The sequence below is a fragment of the Melanerpes formicivorus genome, unplaced genomic scaffold (genome assembly GCF_026170545.1).
Source record: "Melanerpes formicivorus ecotype bairdi unplaced genomic scaffold, bMelFor1.0.p_v2 SCAF_12, whole genome shotgun sequence".
NCBI lineage: Eukaryota > Metazoa > Chordata > Aves > Piciformes > Picidae > Melanerpes > Melanerpes formicivorus.
The window spans coordinates 8,887,808-8,911,195 of NW_027142364.1; the positions used below are offsets into that span (position 1 = coordinate 8,887,808).

Below are 23,388 nucleotides of genomic sequence, written 5' to 3' on the forward strand. Positions count from 1 at the left end.
CTGTATGCTTCTGCCATGGCCATGCCCTGATGGCATCACCAGCTGGCAGGTGACCCCAGGTTTCAGGGTACAAGAATCTTTAGGCAGGTACTTGCACATCTCTTGATAATTTATCAGCATGCTCAGTAGAATCATGCTCAGAAACAACAGGAAAATGTATGGTGGGCCAAATGATTATTATTATTATTATTATTAATTATTAAGAATGTTATCATATATCTTCATTTGACTTTAATGGATCCTTGTTTGCTTGACCTTACTTGCTATTACAGCAGAGTTTTGGCAATATTTGGAGTTTTTCAGAGAAGAAAGCTCACACTAACAGAAAAACTCTTTTAGGAAGAGTGGTTGCTGGATCCATGCTCTCTTGAAATCCATCTGGCTGGGCTTTCCTGTTGTCTTTCACTGTCTGGTGCTGTCACTCTGCACAGGCACCTGCATGTGCTTTCTTCTGAATCTAAGGGCTGGCTCAGCAGCAGGCACAGAGCTGGGCTTGGCACATTTTAGATGGTGTAAATGATTTGCAGTTAAAATCAGACTAAACATCAAGTCTCACTTCAGTGACTACTTACTTAATCACAGGAGAAGATGTCACGTTCTCCTGATAAATTTCCAGGTCCATAATGCCAAGACTGCTAGTGGTACTGCTGTTGCCATTGCTGACAAAGCAAAAGTTTAAACATTAGTGCCAAGCTGTGCCTAACATGTCTCCATACATCTTTCTTTAATTTCTTTATGCACAAAGCAAAGTGAGGAGGCTGCTCCTGCTATGCAGAGTTCCACAAAATCACTTCTGCTCAGCAAGTGGTTCCCAGGATGAAGCACTCTAATATGCTCAAAATAATGAGGCTTTTATTACAACAGTTCTAGATGGAGCATGAATCAAGTGATGCTGTAAACTGGAGAGGGAAAAAAAAAGGGGCTTATCTTCTTGCAAATGGCTTCTGCAATGAACATTCGGCCTCAGACTCACGTACAGAGATGTCCTGGAGAAAACCTGCAGAGATTCAGATACCTCTGAATGTGGCAAGTTACAGCAAGGTGTGTGGTTGCCCATCACCACTTACCTGTTTGGTGTCTCCATGCCTGTCACTGGCCCCCATGTCAGTGTATTGCATCACACCCCAAAGGCTGTCGGGGACCTGAGGGAACCCACAGGCACAGTGACAGCCCCTCCTGTTTCTGACTACTCTGCAAGACTGAGGTTTAAATTAAAACCAGCAATGACCAGAAGTATTCTCTTTGCCTTCTTTACAAGAACCAAGTGTTACATCTGAGAGTATGTGGAAAAGACAACCCCAGTTCACTTGATGGCATTGTTATGGATTTGACAGATCATGTCATGTTGCATGAACAGGCTGTGGATGTGCTGGCTGCAAGTCAATCAGCATATACTAATTTGGTGTGGCAAACTAATCTGAACCACTTCATTTGTAGTGGAAAAGCAACTAACAGTGTTTTTCCTTATGTGGGAAGGACTGATTAGACAGTTCCTTTCCCCATCAATCAGTGTCACACCATGGGGTCAGACCTATCTCAGCAGAGCCCAAAGGCACCGTACAACAGCTCTCTCAGACCAAGGGCTTTGTCATGAGCTGGTACTGCAATAGTGGGATGGATGATCACCCACAGATGGGCTCTGTGCTGTATTTTTTCAGCCAGCCAACAGTGCTCTCTGATAGAGACTCTCTTCCCTGCTTCATTGCCACACTCTTCCCTCCTTAATATCCTGGTGACAGGGGTAATTACATGACATTTTAAAACCTAATCTAAGAGCACGTGAAGGAAAACACTTGTTCAATTTGAAGTCATGAAAGGGATGAAGTCAGACTAACATCACTTTGCATAAACTCTGAGGACTCTTAACATTTTTAAGTATGTCCTGACTTCAACAAGAATGAAAAGCCACACTGCACTGGGAGCTCTGGAACTTAGGCCTTTTCTGTAGGAGCTCAGCCATCCTCTGCTGGTGTGCTCCCCTGTGCCAGGCTAAGCAGCTCAGGGCTCTGTCTCTGCTCTCAGTGCACAGATACCCCGTGGGAGAACAGCAGTCTCATCACTCTCAGCTAAAGAGATGCCAAAATAAACATTATGCAAATAGTAGTGGATAGATCAAAGGCAAGACAGTAGCAATTAGCTTGTCCGATGGCCCTTTTGCTGTAGGGCTGAGGCACTTGAGTGGTGCCAGGAGGGCTTTTTTGTCTGAATTTAGTTGCTCACCAGTGACAAAAAGACCTGGCTGAGAACCAGGATGTGGCTAACTCTTAGCAATACAGCCATGAACTCTGTCCTTAGGCTGTCTTTACAGTATTCTGCATCAACCTCGAGCTGTTGCCCTCATTCCTGACACGTGGCACTCAAATCCCTGCCTTGGTTGACTAGCCCATGTTGTGCACTGAGAACACACAATTGTGGTACCTCAGGGATCGCTCACTGAGCTGTAGGTAGCTGCTTGTGTCGTCGGGATTGTCCTCATCATTAGCGAGCTGGGACCAGCTGCCTGTGCTCTCCTCACTGCTGCTGAGGTGGTTCGGGAATTCTTCAGCTGCTTTTGTCTCTCCTGGGATTTCAGCATCAGCTCTGCTCTGTGGGCTGCTGCTGGTGGGGTGAAAAGGCAGCACATTGGCGTTGTAATACAGGCAAACAAACCAGTCTTCAGACCATGCTGCTTGTTAAGGTCAACCATGCTGCAGAATCACAGAGATGCAAGAGACTGGACAGGCTTGTAACTTATTCACAAAGTCCATCTGAACATAGGGGCTTGAGATGCTTTTAAAAAAGGGTCATCTCATGACTGCTATAAACAAACACAAAATAAAGTGAGCCCTATGCTGAAGTATGCATAGAAAAGGGCAGGAAGATTTTGCACATACAGAAGGAACTGCTCAATGCATAGGCTGACTGCACTTCCGTGGTTGAAATATGGGGTGTATGTTAGTGCAAAACAGGAGATCCCTCCCCTACTAATGGCTGAGTAAGTTTCTTGCCAGGGTTTCCTACTCTGTTAGTACTGTAGATCTCAAAGTGTGGTGGGAGTTGGTCTCTTCTTCCCAGTATCAGGTGATGGAATGAGAGGAAATGGCCTGAAATTGTGCCAGGGGAGCTTTAGGTTCGACACTAGGAAAAATTTCTTTCCTGAAGGAGTGGTCAGGTATTGGAACAGGCTGCCCAGGGAGGTGGTGGAGTCACCATCCCTGCAGGTGTTCAAGAAATGTGCAGATGGTAGCGTTAGGTTGATGGTTGGACTCGATGATCTTAGAGGTCTTTTCCAGCCAAAACAATTCTGTGATTCTATGATTCTTCTCAGAGCTCTGACTTACTGATGCCTCTCAGGGTCTTTGCTGCTTAGGCTGGGGAAGGACAAAGTGTTCTTTTTCTAGGCAGGTGTGCGTCAGGGAGTCAGAAATCAGACCAAATGTGGTGCCCAGACTGAGTTTAGAACGCAGAGGTGAGGGGAAAAGTGCTTTATAATTGTGCACATTTGACATGGCACATACACACACATACACATACACTTACTCCCTCAAAACCAGACACAAACACCAAAACATGCCCTTAACTTCAGATGGGGAAGTTACTGAGAAGAGACTGAGCTGAAAAGTAAAAGTAGTGAACAGAAATAGTTCTGTTCCGTAACTCAAATCAGGACATTTCAGAGCATACTCAGACAAGATTATGGAATTGTGTCATAGAATCAGAGAATGGTTTGGGTTGGAACATCATCTAGCTTCAAACCCCACCTCCCCCTGGGCAGGGACACCTTCCACTAGACCAGGCTGCTCAAGGGCTTGTCCAGCATGGCCTTGAACACCTCAAAGGAAAACCTGGAAGCTCCCTGGGCAACATATTCCAGTGTCTAACCACCCTCACTGTAAAGAATTTCTTCCTAATCACCAGTCTAAATCTCCTCTCTTCCATCTGAAAGCCATTGTCCTTTATCCTGTCACTACAAGCCCTTGTAAAAAGTCCCTCCCCAGCATTCTTGTAGGTCCCCTTCAGTTACTTGAAGGTCTCCCTGGAGCCTTCTCTTCTCCAGGCTGATCACCCCCAACTCAGCTTTTCGCTGTCTGTGATACTGTGGGTATATCCTTTTGCCATGCTTACACTTTCAGGTCAACAGAGAAGTTGCTGCATTGGTAGTGGATGCTAGAGAGGCAGGTGCCTGTAGGGAGTAAAGGGACTTGCTTGCCTGAGGGCCTCTGCTCTGGCCAGGCATTAGCATCTGTCACTACCTGTGTCCGAGGAAGGGGCCCGACTGCCTGAGGGCCTCTGCTCTGCCCAGCCATCAGCATCTATCACTAACTGTGTCTGTCAGCCCTGGCCCGCAGGTACCGGCCTCATCCCGAGGGACCACGGCGGTGCTGAGTGGCCAGGCCACAGGACGCTGGTGTCACTCAGGTTTTAATGCAGGGCAGGGAGTTCTAGCACTCGGTCCAAACCCTGGAGGATTCTGTGGGTGCTGTTATTTGGTGTTTTGTCATTTGTTCGTTCATTATGCGATTCCATCTCAGAGCATCAACGCTGTGAACTGACAGTTCTCTACTGCTGAACTCTCAGCACTGACAGGACTGGCTCTGCTGCACAGCCCCCCTACAGGGAACAGCTCCCTTTCCTTGCTGATGGCCTCTTGCCCCAGGCCTGCAGCACTTTTTAATTTTTTTTTCCTCACTGACTGTATGTCTGCTTGGTGCTTTGCCTGGAGCCCTGTGTGCCTGCATCCACACCAGCAAGTAACTTCCTGCAGTAGGAGTGGATCAAAGCAATCAGTGCTGACACTTTTTATATCTACATTCTATATATTTTTAGGGTTTTACTTCAGCCTAGGCTCAGTCCAGACAGCCACATCACAAGTGCTTCAAATCCATGTGAAGCTTTCCCAGCAGGGACACTAGCATATCTGAGACACACTTGTGCAGCTGAGATTCCTTTTCAAGAGATCGCATTTGACATCGCTAGCAGAGCCAGTGCATGGAAATGGAACCATGCTGCATCGCCAAACCAAAATGCTCATGTAGCCTCTGCTTGCTAATTCTGCCCTACCAATCCTACTGCTCTAAATTCCCCATAGCCACCTTGAGAACTCTGCACCAAAGGCAGAGGAACAGTTTTGATTCAACAGTTCACAAACTGTGCAAAAATAACTTCATTTTCAAACTGCCAAGGTTCCAAGGAGGAGGATTTCTAAATGTATCTCATTAAACACAGGTGGGTTCAAGGGAAGAGGAAGGTTAGTGCAGGAGAGTCAGTATGAAAGAATAGTGATGTTATGATAATTATCCCGCTAATTGCTACCATCCACAGGGAAGCTCAGGCTTTCTTACTTTGTCAAAAGCCAAAACAGAGCGCTGCCTAGAACAAAATGAGCTACAGAACAGTTTCTAACAGTGTCAGTGCACTCTTCCCAGCACTTTGCGATAATGGGGTGCTATAGAGCTCCAAATGATCGGCAGTTTAGATACCATTAAAGTAACAGATACAATGAAGTAGAGTTAAAAATAGGCAAGGCCCTGAGAGAGAGCCTTGCTCGTAACCTCCCAGCATCCACAGCAACCCTCCGCACTTGCTCTGTGCTCTCATGCTGGGCTGACACTGTGTCTTAACCAAAGCAAGTTACTGATTTCCCAGCAAAAGGAGCACAGTAGTAAGGAGAGGATCCTTTGGGATAAACACCATGAAATGAAAGTAAAATTTTACTCTTTTCTCTGTCTAAATTTTGCCAGAGCAATCTTAAACCAAGGAGTGAGTGTTGCTTTTAATTACTATTTTACTTCTCCACTAAAGCATTTTTATTACTTCCAGCTCCAGACTGTAAACATAAGGCTAAACTCAAAACTCATGGAAGTCTGGTCTTGTTTCCAGGCACACTAAGCATTAGTTACACAAACAGGCACAGCAGACAACTACAGGTCCAATTCTGCTGTCTTCCTTTTTATGCTGCCTTTCAGTTATTTAATTTAAATTGAGATATCAGCCAGCACTAAATTAAAGTTCAAACTTTGTCTGCCTTTCCTGTCTTGACTGTGGAAGACCAGTATTCATAGAGAGACAACTGCCTTGTGTGTGCAGTATTGAATTTAACTCAGAACTATTGTGTTCAATAGAGTTTGCTCTAGAGATCAGCGCTGTGACATGTGATGGGGTGACTTTGTGCTGTAAACCCATAGTAAGAATTTAACCTGTTCCTTTCTCTTATCTTATTGCTTTATCAAACCAGTTTTTACTAGGAATTGAAACATCAAAGCAATGTGCTCATTTGATGGCTTGCCACTTACCTGTTTCGCTGGGAACTGGAAACTGTGTGTTTCCCATCATGAGCTTCTGGAGGCTTTTCTTTGCTTGGATGCTCTTTTCCAGAAGGTCCATGTGAAGTTAAGGGCTCCAAGTCTTTTTCTGGTTCGTCTCGTTGATCAGTTTCTATCTGAATTAAAGGCACTTCCCTGTGCTGACCCACAGGGAGGCATGCAGGGCTCTTCAAATGCTCTTTTTTCTCCACATTTGCACCGTCCACACTGGATTTTGCCTGACTTGGAGTTGTGCTTTGGGAGTGTTTGCTTTCCAACATGTGTTCTTGGTTTGTACAATCGAAGGAATCCTGCTGGACAACAATTAAACTTTTACCACTCTCAACAATATTTGCAGCCAGTCTGTTTGCATATTGTTCCACCTGTGGTGGGGAGTCACTGTGGAAATGCTCTGTCTCTGCAGCTTCAGCCTCATCTGCTATGATTTTGTTCTTGCGCATGAGAGATTCAATAGAACTTGCCCACGTCTCGTGAATCAACATGTCCGTTATCTGGTCGGTCTTGCACCTTTGGTACAGGCATGAGTCAGACTTGCAAAGGCCTGCAGAAGCCACGGTGCTGACCGGCTGCACGCTTAAAGAATCCTGGTGGTGGTGGGCAAATCCATCTAATGAATTTGCCTTCACTGGGACATTCACTGTTAGCCTAGAGCCTGATGCTCTGCTATCAGGCATCGATGACTGCCTAAAGCAAAAAGGTGATCGTAGGGAAGGTGGAAGCAAGCTGCCACACCAGTCCTTTGAATTCCGAGAGGAAGATAAGTTATCTTTATTTTCCTTTTCTATTTCTCTTAGCATATACCTATAAAACTCTTCAGTGATGCTTTCTGTGCTGGACTGTTTTGATGGGCAGCTTGGCCTTACATTAAGGTGACCATTTTTCTTGGCTACCTGTTGCAAAGCAGAATTTAAGATGCTGTTTGCATTTTTTCCTGCATAGTAATCCAATAATAAATCAAACCCTCTTCCTTCATTTTCCATCTGGTTCACCATAAACCTTGAAAATTCATCTGTAATGCTTTCACAACTTGACTGCTTTGAGACAGAGCTTGTCTGGCTCACAGAGTGACCCAAGGTGTTCATTAGGCCCAAGGTATTCAAAGAAGTTTTGGAATCCGAGTCCTCCTCTGGTATGCTTTCACAGCTTGAGGCCTTGGCTCGGCTCCATCTGTCACAATGCAGCCTGTTTCTGGGGTGGTTTGGACCCTGCCAGATGCTATCAACCACAGAAAGCTCAGAGAGGTTCATGATCTTGGCAGCCACTTCATCTGCAAAGATACTGACTGAATTTGGTGTGTCCTCGAGGTTTATAGACTCATCTACTACCCGATTCATCAGTCTCTCCTTTAGCTCAGGATGCTCATCTGTTTTTCTTTTGATCTCACTGAGTCGAGGTGCTCTGTGCTTCCGAACAACTGAACCATTAGCATGGGGCTCCTTCTTCCGCTTCATGGTCCTGCATGATAAACTCTGGGTCACCAGATATTCGTTGCCTCTCTTCCACGCACAGAACCAGGGCTGCTTCCCATTTGAATTTTCCAGACAAATGGCTGCTATTTCTGTTGCCATAGAGACAACTGTTTCTGCCAATTCTTCTGCAAAATCTGTTATACAGTATTTGTCCACTGAATTCTTCACCTGCAGCACAGGCTGGGAGGGGAGCAAGACATGATTTCCTAGTAGCGACAAGCTAACCTGCAGGTCATTGTTTAGCACCATCTCACTCTTGTGCTTGGCCTGACTCTCTGTGTTCTCAGTGGCACTGGAAGATAGCTCTTCTTGAACACCGTTGTTTGCAAAGCTACTTTCTCTGTCTGAAAATGACCTGTAGTCCTTCTTCTTCTGAATATTGTTATTCTGGGTTGGGGATTTGTAACAGTCTCGTGTGGTTCTTTTCAGGTATCTTCTCTTGGGAGATGTTTTTGCAATGAGTGCGTTATGCCCTGTGGCTCTACTCATTGGTTCTGAATTCAGTGTGGCACTTTCCTTGCTATTCACATCTTTTGCATTGCTGTTCCTGGTGTTTGAGACATTTCCCAGATCTTTGCTAGCACTGGTGCTGTAGGATGTACCAAATGGTTCAACAGCAGATGGATCATGGGGGCTGTGTGACATTTCATGTGCTGTGGCCTGTGTTGACCATCCTTCTGGTGTTGTTACTTTCTCTGCTTTTGTCCCCTTGGAGAAAAGAGGAGAACACTCTTCAACTTGCCTTATGTCATTCATCTTCTTGCAAGTGAAATATATCACATTAAAAAGCAGCTCGTTTGCAGTCTCCATGAAAATGTCTTGTGCACTTGAGCCATTTTCTGCATGGGGGCAAAGCTGTCTCCTCTTCCTCACCTCTTCAATGGAATGCCGTAGAATAATATTGGATAGGTTTTGTGCAAGTTCATCCCTGACTACTTCACCTGTGTGTGGAATCTGCGGCCTCGCTGCTGTCTGGATAATTTTCCCGTGTATGGATTCCATGAAATGCCCTACATTTCTGTACGTGTTGGGTGCTGTCAGGATGATTGATGCCTCCTTCAGAAGTGTCTCGGCGATGCTGCTGTTTAGCTTCTCCATGCTGCTTCCTATAGCTAAGCTGCAGTGCAGAGTGACAGCTGCGGATGTCTGAGCAGCAGACAGCAGTCCACTTGAAGTTACAGAGTACTTCTCTTCCTTCATTTCCCCCAGACCACAGACAGCTACAGCACTTGCTACCTGAGTCATGCCACACAGTGCAGATGGAAATGAATATTCTGTGCCAGCAGAGTCGTCAAGTAGCTGTGATGATGCTGTGTGCAGCTCTTCATTATCAACTGCTCCACTTTTGGAGTCTGTTGCTTCTTGATCCCGTCTGAATCTTTCTGCAGCCTGGGGACTGGAAATGGTTCCAATAACAGTGGCTGCACAAGCTAGAGCCACTTCCAGAGCGCTCTGACCATGCCCGTTTGACTGTTCGTCCTCAAAGTAATCCAAAACCTCAGAAGAACTTTCTGCCTCAGCCCAGTGGCACAGGCTGGGGAAGGCAGCCCCTGGCCACTCAGATACATTCTCTGAACTGTCTGGACTTTGCACAATGACTATCTTGGGAAGTTCATTCCACGATCGGGAAGCAGATACGTCCTCTGACTTATAGGAGCTTCCTACGGAGATGCTGACGGCAGCCTCCTCACTAAAAGTGGGCTGAGCCTGTGACAGTCTAATGAATGCATCCTGCAGAACAGATTCTGCCAAATTTGTGGCATACTGACCTGTAGTCGCCGGCTCTTTCTGCAAGGGAGGGTCACTGTTACCGATGTCTGCACATTCTTCCCTGTCTGTCTTCCCACTGTGTTCCACTGCTGGGTCACACAGAGGCTCCGGCTCCTCTTTAGCCATTCTGGTTAAAGATCCATCTTCTAACATGTGTGCTGAGCAGGAATTTTCTACCTTGCTAGTCAAAGTAGTTGTACTAAAGGATGAAGTAGCTCTCCCATCTAATTCCTTCTGCAGCACTGTTTCCTGGTCTGACTTCTCTTCAGCTTGTAAGATGCCATCTTCAGCCCCAACGTTCACAGCTTCGGGGACTCTGGGAGCAGCAGTATCTTTAGGAATGCAGCTCCTTTCGAGAATCAGTGGCAGCCTGGCTTTTCTGTAGTGGAGACTTTCAAATCCCTTTCCTTTATTTTTTTTTACATCAAAAGATGCTTCTGAAACACTTACTTTTTCATGACCTGTTAAAAGAAAAGAAAGAAATGAGTTTTTGCAGAGTACCCTGTATTACTGTATAACACACTCCTGCTCTGTGAAACTCCTGCAGAGCCACGTATCCCTCCCTTTGAACGGGTTGGAAACATGGACGGCTGTCCAGTTTCTAAACTACAAACAGACGCATGCATGGTCACTGAGTGCAGTTTCTGTACGCACTGCCACGACTGCCCTGCTGAACAAACAACAGCAGAATTACATTCAGTCCCACTGCTTTTACCAGATTTATATTCATCAGCCTCGTTGTCATCCTCAAGGTGCTCAGATGCTGTGAGGAAATCTTCTTCTATGGAGGACACGGAGCAGTTTGTGTCATCCTCGGGCTTTAAGATGTGAGTGTCTGTCTGCAGCTGCCTCTCCTGAACGAGCTCGAGTCCAATCAGAAACTTGTTTATTTCAAAAATGATGCAGCTTGTGCTGTTCTTCCTGTCCCCCCTGGCACACTGAACCAGGCAGACATCTGCCAGCCAAGGACACTGGAGGAAAGGAATCTCAAATGGTTATTGAATTAAAACATAAAACTTATTTTAAGCATCTTTCTCCATAAATACCTCAGGAATGTCCCGTTGCAAAGACACAATGTGAGTTGCCTGTAACACAGTGTGCAGTTACACATATGCCAGAATAAGCCCATCTGGGCTGACACAGGCCTGTCAGCAGAGAACCCAGCTGCAGCACAGGACATCTTTATTTGGCTGAAATTACAGAGCTGATTATTTTCAATCAACTGCTTTTAAAGGCAGAGACTCATCTGCTTTGAGCCAGGTCAGTTAGCCCCCTGACACGCTGTTACCAGTGGCCTTGTACCACCCACTGTCATGTTTCTGGAGTGAATTGCCTGAGGGTCTGAGCTCCTTCTCAGGACCACCTCTGCTGCAAGGCTTGTTTGAAGGCAGCCCTACACACATTGCCTGGTGAGACTGGTAAGAGCAGGTCACCTTCACATGTTCTCCCAGTCCATTTTTAAATTGTGGGGGTTTTTGGTTCTTTCCTCCTCCTCTTGTTCCTTATTTGCCCAGAGCCCAATTATTTCAGACCAGTATAACCCCCACTGAAAATGGGCTCCACTGGATGCTGTGCCTAGATTTATCTAAAACTGTTTCACCTAGAGCGACTGGACAATTAAGTTGAAAGTTAGACAGAAGATGGGAGAAAGAAACTCTTCTTATCCTCATTTTATTGATATTAAACCTGTTGCATATTTGCACAGCCACAGAGCTGACCTGCTCTCTCTGTATAAAGGAGGACTTGCTCTGAAGCAAAGCCAAGCTTTTGCAGCTTTTGATGTTCTGCTTCAGCTCCATGCCCCCAGGAAAGACCAGCTTGAGTGGAACCAGCTCTGGATCCAGGCAGCATATTTAAAGCTGTGAACAAGATGCCCTGGACTCCCTGCACCTTTGTGCACAATCTAGCACCACATAATCTCTTTCAGATCTTTCAAGTGTGAATGCAAAGCCAGCATCTAGTAATAAAGGGAGTGGGATGAGGATTATGCTAGAGGAGCATGTTTTATTAGTTTGCTCTTCCTTTACACCTAAAGAATGTCTGAACAGAAACCCAGATAAATTAGTGTGCTTAAACAGCTGGTTTTGAACTAGCTGCTAAGACACTGTTGCTGAATCAGACTTCAGCACACACTCTGTTGTAAAAAATAACATTAAAGCAGCCTTAGATTAACCCCTCCACTGCTGTTCACAGAATCACAGAATTATCAGGGTTGGAAGAGACCTCAAGGATCATCTAGTTCCACCCCTCCTGCCCTGGTCAGGGACATTTTCCACTAGATCACATTGCCCAGAGCCACATCCAGCCTGGCCTTAAAAGAAAAAGCATCTGAGATGCATCAAGAAAAGTGTGGCCAGCAGGTCTAGGGAGGTTTTTCTCCCTCTACTCTGCCCTGGTGAGAGCACACCTGGAATACTGTGTCTAGTTCTGGGCTCCCCAGTTCAAGAGAGACAGAGACTTGCTGGAGAGAATCCAATGGAGAGCCACAAGAATGATTAGGGGACTTGAGCATCTCCCTTATGAAGAGAGACTGAAATCCCTGGGGCTGTTTAGTCTGGAGAAGAAAGACTGAGAGGGAATCTCATCAATGTGTGTAAGTATCTGAGGGGTGGGTGTCAAGTGGAGTGGGCCAAGCTCTTTTCATTGGTGCGCACTAATAAGACAAGAAACAACTGGTTAAAGCTTCAGCATAGAAGATTTCACCTCAACATCAGGAGAAACTTCTTTACAGTGAGGGTGATGGAGCACTGGAAGAGGCTGTCCAGAGAGTTTGTGGAGTCTCCTTCTCTGGACACTTTCAAAATCCACCTGGATGCATTCCTGTGTGGACTACCCTAAGTGATCCTGCTTTGGCAGGGGGTTTGCACTTGATCTCTTGAGGTCCCTTCCAACCTCTCATGTACTGTGGTACTATGATTCTCCAAAGGAGCTGTGTTAGGTACTTTTTAAGCTGACAGAAGCAAAATGAGGTCTTAGCTCTGATTTGGTTGATGTCACTTGATATTTTCCATTGTGCCATTCAGGCTTACAATAGCCTATTGGATCTTCATGTTCTGTCACAGCACTTTTCCGAGGTGCATATGTGGGAGATTGGGAACAACAGTGGGAAGTAGCAAGATTTCACTTGAGCAGGAATCTGTAGGAGCTGTGTCCTGATCTAGCTATGGTCTCAGAAAAAGTGTTACATCTTTCTTTTCCATACTCTGTGCTGCCCTTGTGACTGCTGCTACTCTTGAACTCTGAGTGTGTGAATCATCTCTACCACCAATACCTTCCCTGAGGGATCAACTGCTAGCGTGGCCTAAAGCATTATCAGCTGCAACCCAGACATCCTCAGAAGCCAGAGGGAATAGCAGGATCTCTCCCATCTCTGTGTCATCCCCCCCCCACTTAACTGACTTTTGTTAGAGCTGTTTTTCATGTTTGTGAACTCCCACTCATCTCTCAAAGCAGTGCATGGTCTTTGCTTTCAGCTTCCTTTTGTCTATTTCCCAAATCCCATTCCTCGCAGGTGTGTTGTGATCTTAAGAGATGACTCTGATCCCTACCTGGGGAACTTCATAGTCAGCCTGAAGGTTTCCCGAGGTTAATCCGCTCAGCAGGACGATTTCATTCTCCTTGGGTGGCTGAACATTCATTGAGCTGATGAGTTTGGGGAGATTTGGAGAGACACTGATCAGCCTCTGTAGCAGGAAAGAGAATTTTGCTCTCAGGTAATGAAATCTGAGTTGCAGAGTTATATTCATAAAAATTAAATACCATTTACATGAATCCCTCGAGAATGTTTATATGAACTTATAACTGTGAGTCAATTAAAAACTGACCTGGCAGCATTAAAGTGCACATTTTTTCTTTTGAGCCACTAGGCAAGACAAGGAGGACAGTGCAGATCCTGTGCCACTCTCCAGCAGGACACTCTGCCAACCCTTATGCTGTCATGTACTGAACAGCTTGATTGCATTTGTGCATTTGAACACTTGGGCCTTCCTATGATCCATGGGTTCCACAGAGACTGGGAGCACTGTCTGTTACTGTCTCAAGCAGGAAAGATTCTGTAAGCATGGTAAGGAGAGCTGGAAAAACCTTTCTGTTTTCCCCCAGGCACACTGAAAATCAGGAAACAAAAGGGAAGTGAGCTGATTGAATGGATAGAGTGGCAAACCTGGAATAACAGAGTATTTAATGCTCAGATGCCTTGCATTTCTTTGCTGCTCCCCCAGACACCCTTCATGACCTCTCATTTGTAATGATACAATAATTTCCTACCTGTTATGTATTTGTCAGAGGCCAATATCGTGACAGACACAATGCCTAGTGGATGAGGGAAAGGCTGTGGTTGTTTCTACCTGGACTTCAGTAACACATCCTACAGCATCCTCCTGGAGAAGCTGCTGGCTTACGGCTTAGACAGGTGAACTGTTTTCTGGGTAAAAAGCTGTCTGGAGGGCTGGGCCCAAAGAGTGGTGGTGAATGGAGCTAAATCCAGATGGCAGCTGGTGACAAGTGGTGCTAAGGGCTCAGTTTTGGGGCTAGTAATGTAATATCTTTATCAATGACCTGGATGGCATGATTGAGTGCTTCCTCAGTAAGTTAGCAGATGACACTAAATTGGGTGGGAATGTTGATCTGCTCAAAGGTAGGAAGACTCTGCAGAGGGTTCTGGACAGGTTGGATGGATTGGCTGAGGTCAGTTGTATGAGGTTTAACAAGGCCAAGTGCTGGATTCATGCAATGCTCCAGGCTTGGAGCAGAGTGGCTGGAAAGCAGAGTGGCAGCAGAGAAATACCTGAGGGTATTGATCAACAGCTGGTTGAACATGAGCCAGCAGTGTGCTCAGGTGGCCAATAAAGCCAACAGCATCGTGGCCTGGATCAGGAATATTGTGGCCAGCAGGACCAGGGCAATGATTTTGTCACTGTACTCAGAATTGGTGAGGCCACACCTTAAGTGCTGGATTCAGTTTTGGGCCCCTCACTACAAGGAGGACATTGAGGTTCTAGAGTGTGTCCAGCGAAGGGCAACAGAGCAGGGTGAGGGGTCTGGAGAACAGTCTGATGGGGAGTGACTGAATGAACTGGGGTCTTTAGTTTGGAGAAAAGGAGGCTGAGAGGAGAGCTCTCTACCTGAAAGGAGGTTGTAGTGAGGTGTGTGTTGGTCTCTTCTCCTAAGTAACTAGCAATGAGTGGAAATGGCCTCAAGTTTCACCAGGGGAGGTTAGATTGGATATTAGGAAAAATGTCTTTACTGGAAGTGGTCAGGCATTGGAACAGGCTGCCTGGGTAAGTGGCAGAATCACCATCCCTGGGGGTGTTCAAAAAATGTGCAGACATTGCACTTTGGGACATGGTTTAATGGCCATGGTGGTGTTAGTTTGACAGTTGGACTTGATCGTGTAGGTCTTTTCTTTCTGAAAGGACTCCATGATTCTGCGATTCTATGCAGTGATGCTGTGTGACATAGGAGGTGTCTGCTGCAACACTGTGAGGAGGTCTCAGCATGTACAGGAGACCTGTGTGCTCACTCATCTGCAATAGCCAGAACAAAGGGACAACAACCACTCTAGGAGTGCCTGCAATCCTTCTCTGCCAAGGATCCTGGAGTGTTAGCTTTGTGAGTAGGGAATAGGGAGGCACTCCGTACCAATGGAGTCACTGCCACCTCCACTTCGTGCACTAACAGCCCCAGAGATGGCAAAGCCGTTCGGGGAGCACAGATCTCACAGCCAGCCATACCCTGTAGTTATTGTGCACTTCAGTGCTGCTCCACTCTTTCCTTTTATAATCTAAATAAGCCTGCAGTATTGTTCTTTTTAACTCCGAGTGAATCAGATACAATAAAACTTTTTGTCTAAGTCAGTTCTGAGGAACAATTCCCTTTTCAGTAGGCTGATCTTCAGATGAGGCTAAGTAGTTCTATTTGACATAATGAAATTCAGTGCTTCAGTTTGACATTTCAATGTAGTACAAAAAAAGTTACCATCTTTTTATTTTCTCAAATTACAACCTCTCTGTTATGTCATGGGTAGAGCTGAATTTGTTGGTGACATTCAATACCACGATGCTGTCACGCCAGCTTCAAAATGAAAGCGCTGGCAGGAGCAAAGTATTATGGGGCTTGAAGTTCAGATTGCAACATGAGAGGCTTCCTGTTCCCGGTTGCTGCTTCCATTTTCTGGGCTTGGTGTGTGGGTCTTCACCACAAGCACCAAGCCAGGATGATGAAAATGAACTGACAAAGGACAATGTAAACTCAAACCTCAGACCAGGCTGAATCTTCAAAATGTGACTTCCTCAGATCCAAGTGGGGTTTGGAATGGTTTGTATTTTAAATAGCAGGTAGTCATGTGGTTTGTCTTAAGTGTTTGCAAAATAACCAACATTTTCCTTTCTTTAAATCCCTTTTTGGTCCCCTCCAAACTTTCAGTTAAAGAAATACCACACACCTTTAGCTCTGTTTGATCTAGACCCCTTCTCGGGACCGTATAATCTAACCGTCTGGAGTTTTACTGAGTACAGCTGAGCAAGACCTGAATGAGAAGAAGATTCTCAAAGGCTTTGTGGTGACAGGGAGGAGAGACATCAGAATTATTTTTATGCAGTTATCATATAAAATTTTAAAAAACTGTAGGTATAACATTTCCATGTTTGATTCTTCGATGAAACTGAGGTTGTGCAAGAAGTCCACTCACATGGGAACTGCTAGGGATTCACAGGCTGCAATGATCCTTTGGGTATTTCTGGTATGGGAGTAAGAAAAGCTGTAAGATGTGGCCTGGTGTTGAGGCAATGGATTCCTCTGTAAGGGTTAAAACTCTAGGGTTGGCTTAGATTTGTCTATAGAATTTTGCACTGGGTTTAACTTGGAGAGTCCCAGTATATCTGACTAGACCCACTGTGTGTGTTATTAAGAGCTAAACTGTTACCTGCTTCACTTTCTCATCACTGCAATCATCTCTGTTCGCATCTAAATTCACAAAACACACCTGTAATGAGAAAGAATAACAAACAGTAGCTTATAAAGTTGTATTAGAATAGTATTAGAATAGCAGCAACTCTTTCAAAGTCAGTAGAGGTTTCTTTTATACCCTGGTAGCTGAACATGCAAAGCTTCTTCCTAGTGCAAGAAGGGAAGAAAAGTTAGTAAAGAGAACGGCAAGGTGAACATCAAGAAAGAAGACATGGAGAACAAAAATAAGAGTTATGACTTATCTGCTCTGACAATTAGCTGATGAATGAGGAAGTGTTGCCAATAAACTGTAACACAGGGTATTAGACAAGGCAGAGGAAATGCTAAAGAGGCATTTGATTGTCTATTAGAGAAGCTCTTCATGTCTTGCTTTTCAAATAACTTCTTTTCAAGCATTTGTTGATGAGTGTTTCATAATTGCAACTGTCAGTTGCTTTTGGAGTTTTCTCTACATCACATAAAGATTGCAGTATTTTTTCTAACTTTCCAAACACCCTAAGTAGAAGTTTAAGACTTTATGAAATAATTAGATTTAACCCTGGTTCATGAGCCCCTATAGAAGGAGAAGTTTGCAGCAGTGCTAACAGGCAGCGGAACAGCTTCCTACCTACTGAGTATCTGCAGGAGTCACTGGACAGTGCTGCTCTTAATGACCAGGTCTTTGCCCCCTTCTTTGACCATTCTGGATTTCAGCAGCCATTTAATGGCAGTGATGGAAACAGAAATTTCACCTCTAAACTCCATTTAATTTATCGAGATTTATTTTCATACATGACTGGAAGGCTGTTTTCCAATATTCAGAAATAAGATAATCCCTCCTCTGAGTCAGAACCAAGGACTCCAAATCACAACTGACTGTCCTGCTTTGAACACTGCAATATCTCTTGAGAGATTTGTGAGAATTTAGTATTGCCTTCATTTAAACCAAACCCTGGCACAGATTCAGGCCGGAGTTGAAGCCAAGCCCTGATTCAAACTAATCTGCAAGATCCAGAATTTGCCTTTTAAGAGCTTAGTGATTTCTTTTGGTCTTTTTTTCAGCAAACAGTAAACACATCTTCCTAAAAATGTAGATTTTCCCCTAGGAAAACAAAAAAAAAGTCTAAATTCTCCTCTTGACTAAGATCCTTGCATGAGGCATCTGAGCTCCTCTTGTTTGCTGCTCTTACCCAAGCAAAGCCTGACTCCAGTTTCCATATGCACATCCCCTATGTACTCAGTATGACCATGTGCAGCAACAGCCAGCACAGCAGATGGAAAAATCCAGCCAGGCCTCCCATCATGAACCAAAAAAAGTCCCACTGAAAAAGAAAGCTTGCTGCCCTTTTAAATAGTTTAATGGCATCTCTGTATGAACATGTTAAGGAAAACTGTTTCTCCCTCTGACAGTACCATGGCTTGGGATATGTCCCCATCTTCATCATTTATGGCTGCCACTAATTTATCAGAACGAGCTGTATAAATTCCTAAGCTATAAGGTATTAAAAATCTCCCCTATCAACATAATGTGGGAGTTACATGTAATGTCCTAAACATTTTAGTTACTTTCACAAAATCTTGCCTTCCTTTACATGAGGATTCTGCATGTTGGCATTTCACCCATCAGCCACAGATGGCAATCACAAAGCATCAAGAAATTACGCTCTTGAGTCACATGTGAACTTGCCCAGGGCCCGCAGAGATTTGTGGCTATGAATTTCTGGGTGCATGGAGGGGAGTTCGTGTGAGGGACTGTTAATTTGGCACCTAGGGTAGGGATGCTGGGAGGTGTGGATCCAGCTTCTTGTCCTCTCAAGTGTGTTTACTACTGTGCTGAAGGCAGGGCTGTCAGTAGCTTTGTTTCCAGGCCCCCATGCCAAAGTGGTAAGGTCTGGGTTTGTATGGGTGCAGCATGAAAGCTTTGTGAAAAGACTGTGCAGGAGGAGTCATGTCTGTACATGACTTCCAGACAAATTCAAGACTCTGGTAAACCTTGTTTTGTCCTTTGCTACCTGTGTGTTGGCGTGATGATTATAGACTCATAGAATGGTTTGGGTGGGAAGGGACCATATAGATCATTTAGTTTCAACCCCTCTGCCATGAACAGAGATAGCTCCTACTAGACCAGATTGCTCAAGGCCCCATCCATCCTGGCTTCCAGGGTTGGAGCCTCCACAGCCTCTCTGGGCAACCTGTTGCAGTGCCTCACCACCCTTGTGACATGCTGGCACTGCTACCAGTGATACTGCCACCCTACAGGTATGTTTGCCCTTTGCAGCAGCTACAAAAAGCGTAACTTTGTGTGGCATGCATGGCACATAACTTACTAATGCCTTGTTAGAAGAAAGAACAGTATAAGCAGGAATATCTACTACTTAAAGCCATACTCTCTTTCTTTCATCTTTTTTTAAACTTATTTTCAGAACCCACTGGATTTACATTACAAAATTCAGTACTGAATCCAGTTTCCAAACACACTCATTGAATTCCAGTGACATTGGTTTATTACCCTGCCAATGCAGTCTGTTTTCAGCACTTTCCCCTTCTGTGGATTTTGCAGTTTTATTTATAGGCAATTTTAACACAAAAATAGTTCTGCAATGGTAAAAGACACTGAAGGGCTCGCTTACTTTTTCCATTCTGCTGTTTGCACAGAGCTTTGCCCTGCTATAAGCATAAGGTGGTGGGACAAGATGGCTGTAGCAATTATCAGCGAACTCTGCAGCTCCATCCTGGCAGGCTCTACACTACAGCTGCCTTCTAGAAGGACATTCACTGGGAAGCTATTTTTCCTGGAAATACTTCACTAGAGGTGCTCAGAGAGAAAGAGGTGCACCTGAAAAATCTATTGCCATTTGCTGCTTGTATCATTTACAATTTAAGCTCTCACTGGCTTGCATTGCTTGATGAACTTATGTTAGTGATCAGAGACACCTCACTCAAGACAAAATGACACTCCAGATACCTCATAATTTGTAGAAAGGAAACACTGCATTGGTTATGAAGAAAGAGCCAAAGTCAGGTCAGCATTTAATCCAGAGTTTTCTTCTTTTGGATCAGATGCAGGTTAATCTATTTAACCTTAATTAGAGCCTAATCTTGTCCCTATCTTTAACTGTCAGTCCCTTCCCTTCACATACACTTTACACCTCACATTCTCATAATCCCACAACATCTTTTCACTTCCAAAATGTGTCTGCTCTCTACTGACACTGAGCTACTGTCTGAAAACCATTAAGATACATCAAGATATTGCCCAGTATTTATTTAATTTGGAGAGAAATAAAACAAGGAGAAGAAACAACCTGGTGAAGTGTAGGAGAAGGGTTGGTTTTGGATGGCTTTGTAACAGCTCTGCTTTACCCTTGAGTTAGGAATGCACACCTTAGCAGTAAGTGAGAGAAAGAAAGAGGGAAATGTAGGGGAAGATTTGCCCTTGTCTGAGTTAGAGGAGGCCAACACAATTCTATGATTCTTTGAATTCAGAGAAGGAAATCCAGCTTCCCCTGTCCGTTGCAACTCACTGCAGTGACTCTTTTGCCAGAGGCATTTCTTCTGCAGAGCTCAGGGCCTTGTACAGACCAAGTGTACCTTCAGTAACACCTATCAAATCAACCACAATGAGGCTTCCCAGTTAAAATTAATTCAGGCATTAGGAGCAGTTTAAAGAATTTCACAGCTTGCTGCTTAAACAGTGTATTGGGTTGGGTAAGACCTTCCAGATCCACCTCTCCCTCCCACCTCCCAGCACACCCCACCATTTTTCCCCCTTCCTGAATGGTGCTTCAAGAGCTCTGTGAGAAGAAAAGACATCTTTCCTATCTCATACCATGTTCTGGAAATCAATAGATCATACTTCAACTGGGGCAAGAACAAAATCTGTCAAAAACTACACATTACTTAGGCAAAACATAGTCCCAAAGTAGCTGTGGATGTGTGTGTATAAAAGTTATTTGACAAGCTAGTTGAAGTAGATTTGTGTGAGTTTGATTAAATACTTTTGGAAGAGTCAAGAGGATACCAAGGATGACAGCTTCAATAAAGGAGCATAGTTATGGCTTCTGGTTGCCTGTTTACCAACAGAAATTGTTTCAGGTGCTCCTGAGAGCAATGAAAGAGCAAATTCAAGTTGAGGGGAGAGCAAATAAAGGAGAAGTGGCAGGGGGGGAAGGAAATTTCAGAGTTCAGTCAAGGCTTTCTAATTATGCAGTGGCATTTAGGGTTTTGAGAGAGTATATTTAAGATGTCAACTTAACTGACTTGAAGAATCTTTTTAATGTGACTGAACACCACACTCTGCAAGCATGGTAGGCATGGTGATTCATGATTTCATTTCAGAAAATTTGTGGGTTCTGAGATGGAAGACAGAGAAGACACTTATTTTTTATAGATGCTAACATAAAGCAGTCCTCTAAAAATAGGCAGAGATAAAGAGAGGGCAGCACCAAAGTCAACTCCTGCGTATGCAAAGGCAGACAGAGCAAGAGACCCACTCCTTCAGGGACACGTTTGGCTACAGAGCCTCACACGACGGCTCTGACAGCCTGGCACAGAGAGGAGTCCTGTGTCTTGATGAAAACATGTCAAACCATCTCCCACAACAACAGACTCCAGTAGAAGTTGTGCTTTGGGCTTCAGCTTCTTTCAACCCAAATGTTAAGCCCTGATTGTCTGTGGGAGGCAGGTGAGAAGAACAAAGAAGGCGGGAGGGAGGGTAACTTCGATAAGGAGACAGACTGCATTACCACCAGTGCTAGCAGTGGGAGAAGGAGGAACTGGTGCTTCTGCCCCATCAGAGCTCCTCTTGTGACAGCTGTGTAGTCTGCATGATCTGGTATCTGCTGTGCTTCAAATGCTACACAAAGCTTTCATTCTGTGTGCTAGAGATCAGATCTTAGTTTCCAATCAAGACACAATTTATGAATGCACGTGGTTGCAGTCTCCTTGTGACAGTTTGTAGTCACTTTGACTTTGCTGGATGAGATCCCCAGGGTAAAAGTTCCTAAAGGTTTCATGATTATAGATGAAATTGGAAGATTGTCAGGGCACCAGCTGAGTGTGAACTCAGATTTTGATTATACATCACAAAACTGAGAGAAGGCCACCCTTCCACAAACGCTCAAGGGAATGTGGCAGGCAGAGCTTACATCTCCAGGTGCTGAAAAGTGAAGCTTGAAAGGTTAATGCATAGGTAAGTAGGCTTCTCTAATCCCAGCACTCACATAGCCTATTAGAAAATCAGCTGTTTTCCAGACCACTTCATTAGGACAAGAACATGTCCTGTTCTTTTTCCTGTAGTCTTGCTGCTTCAGGGATCTCCCTTTTTATAACCTGTCTGGGTTAACAGCTGGGGCAGAGCTGCCTGGGATGGGTAAAGCACATGAGAGCTGACAGATGCTTTGTAAGTCTCCTCCAGCAGAAACAGAGGGCAGTCCCTAACAGTTTAGTTTAAAATGACTGAAGCCTTTGGCAGCCATATGTTATTTTTGTTACAAAGCTTCAGTCAGGACTGATGAAAAGAGAGATCAGGGAGCCACAGCAGGAGCAAAGCCTGTGGTGAAAGACTGAGCTGGTAATGTTGAGCAATTAGTGTTTTGCTGGAAGTGCCCTGTTATGAGGGGACACATGAAGCTATGCCATGTGTTGTGATCTCAGTGCTCAGAACAGGCTATGTCACCTTCTGAACTGCAGTGGAAACCACTAGCTAGCTGCTAAGAGTTTAGGTGGGAAAAAATCTCTAATAAACAAAATGGTTAAGTCACAGAATATGTGGGGTGGTATTTTTTTTGTTTTGTTTGTTTTTTTTAATAGAATGGTTTGGGTTGGAAGGGACCTTAAAGATCATCTAGTTCAACTACCCCCACCATGGGCAAGGACATCTTCCACTAGAACAGTCTGCTCAAGGCCCTGTCCAACCTGCCCCTGAACACCTTCAAGGAGGGGGCATCCACAGCCTCCCTGGGCAACCTGTTCCAGTGTCTCCCCACCCTCACTGTAAAGAATCTCTTCATAATATCTAGTCCAAATCTACCCTCTTCCAGTTATTTGTACTCTCTACTTGAGCTTAATCTAGTAATTTCTACAGGGTGACTGTTAAACATTGACAGTAAACTGCGTGGAGCTAAGAACACTGTCACCAAAGCTGTAATTTGTGTTGTTTGCAGCAGTGGTCAGTTGTAGCCCAATCTTTTGTGTGCTGAATGTGAACACTGGAAGCATGAAGTGTTCCTTTTTGGAGTCTTTTGCATGCTGAATGTGAACACTGGATGAAGGATGAAGCGTCAGTTGCTTATAAGATTAAAATATGCATCACTGTGACTGTGGAGACTATGGGCAGTTGCATTTCTTGGCTTACTAAGACTGGCCTGGGCAGAGATGGATAAGAAAGTTGGGCTGCAGGGAGTCAGTCTTTCACCTCCATTTCACTGCTCATTAGCCAATCATTTCCAAACCATTAAGTTTGTTATATCCTTTGGTGCAGTTACCTAGCAGAGTCTGGCCCATGGTTAACCACGACAGTCAAACCTTCATGGCCTTGTGATGACTGAACATTTCAACAACTTCTATGCAACTGTTTCCTAGAATTGTCTAAAATTTGGAAGTAGTATTTTATGAAGCTTGATCTTTGTCTCCATAGAGCAGTCTAGTCACTGACATGTTGTTTGAACCTGTGGTGGTGTTCGAGGGCAGGCACCAGCCAGCCCTGCTCAGCAGATCAGAGGCTGCAAGCAGAAGGAGCAGGACACCACAAACCTCTCCCAGGTTCATACTTGTTATTTTGCTCAGGAACAAATCTACCTTGAAAATAACATCCCCTGCAATGGTCTATAGTTTTTCTATACCAACAATCTTCAAATACAGGAAATGGGAAAAGACAAGATTAACTTGAACAAAGCTAAATG

The 23,388-nt window shown here is 44.7% G+C and overlaps 1 protein-coding gene across 4 annotated transcripts in view; it reads right to left on the reverse strand.

The window, feature by feature from the left end:
• Window positions 1-23,388, reverse strand: part of SPHKAP (SPHK1 interactor, AKAP domain containing) — a 65,985-nt gene that overhangs the window by 5,644 nt on the left and 36,953 nt on the right. For 2 of the 4 annotated variants that reach the window (XM_068145203.1, XM_068145207.1), the window contains exons 4-9: window positions 16,464-16,523; window positions 13,090-13,224; window positions 10,257-10,512; window positions 6,273-10,002; window positions 2,419-2,598; window positions 573-659 (exon numbers count right to left, since the gene is read on the reverse strand). In XM_068145203.1, the coding sequence (XP_068001304.1) occupies window positions 573-659; window positions 2,419-2,598; window positions 6,273-10,002; window positions 10,257-10,512; window positions 13,090-13,224; window positions 16,464-16,523 (4,448 nt within the window). The remainder of the gene's footprint in view (window positions 1-572; window positions 660-2,418; window positions 2,599-6,272; window positions 10,003-10,256; window positions 10,513-13,089; window positions 13,225-16,463; window positions 16,524-23,388) is intronic. The other 2 variants (XM_068145205.1, XM_068145206.1) reach the window with 2 other exon arrangements.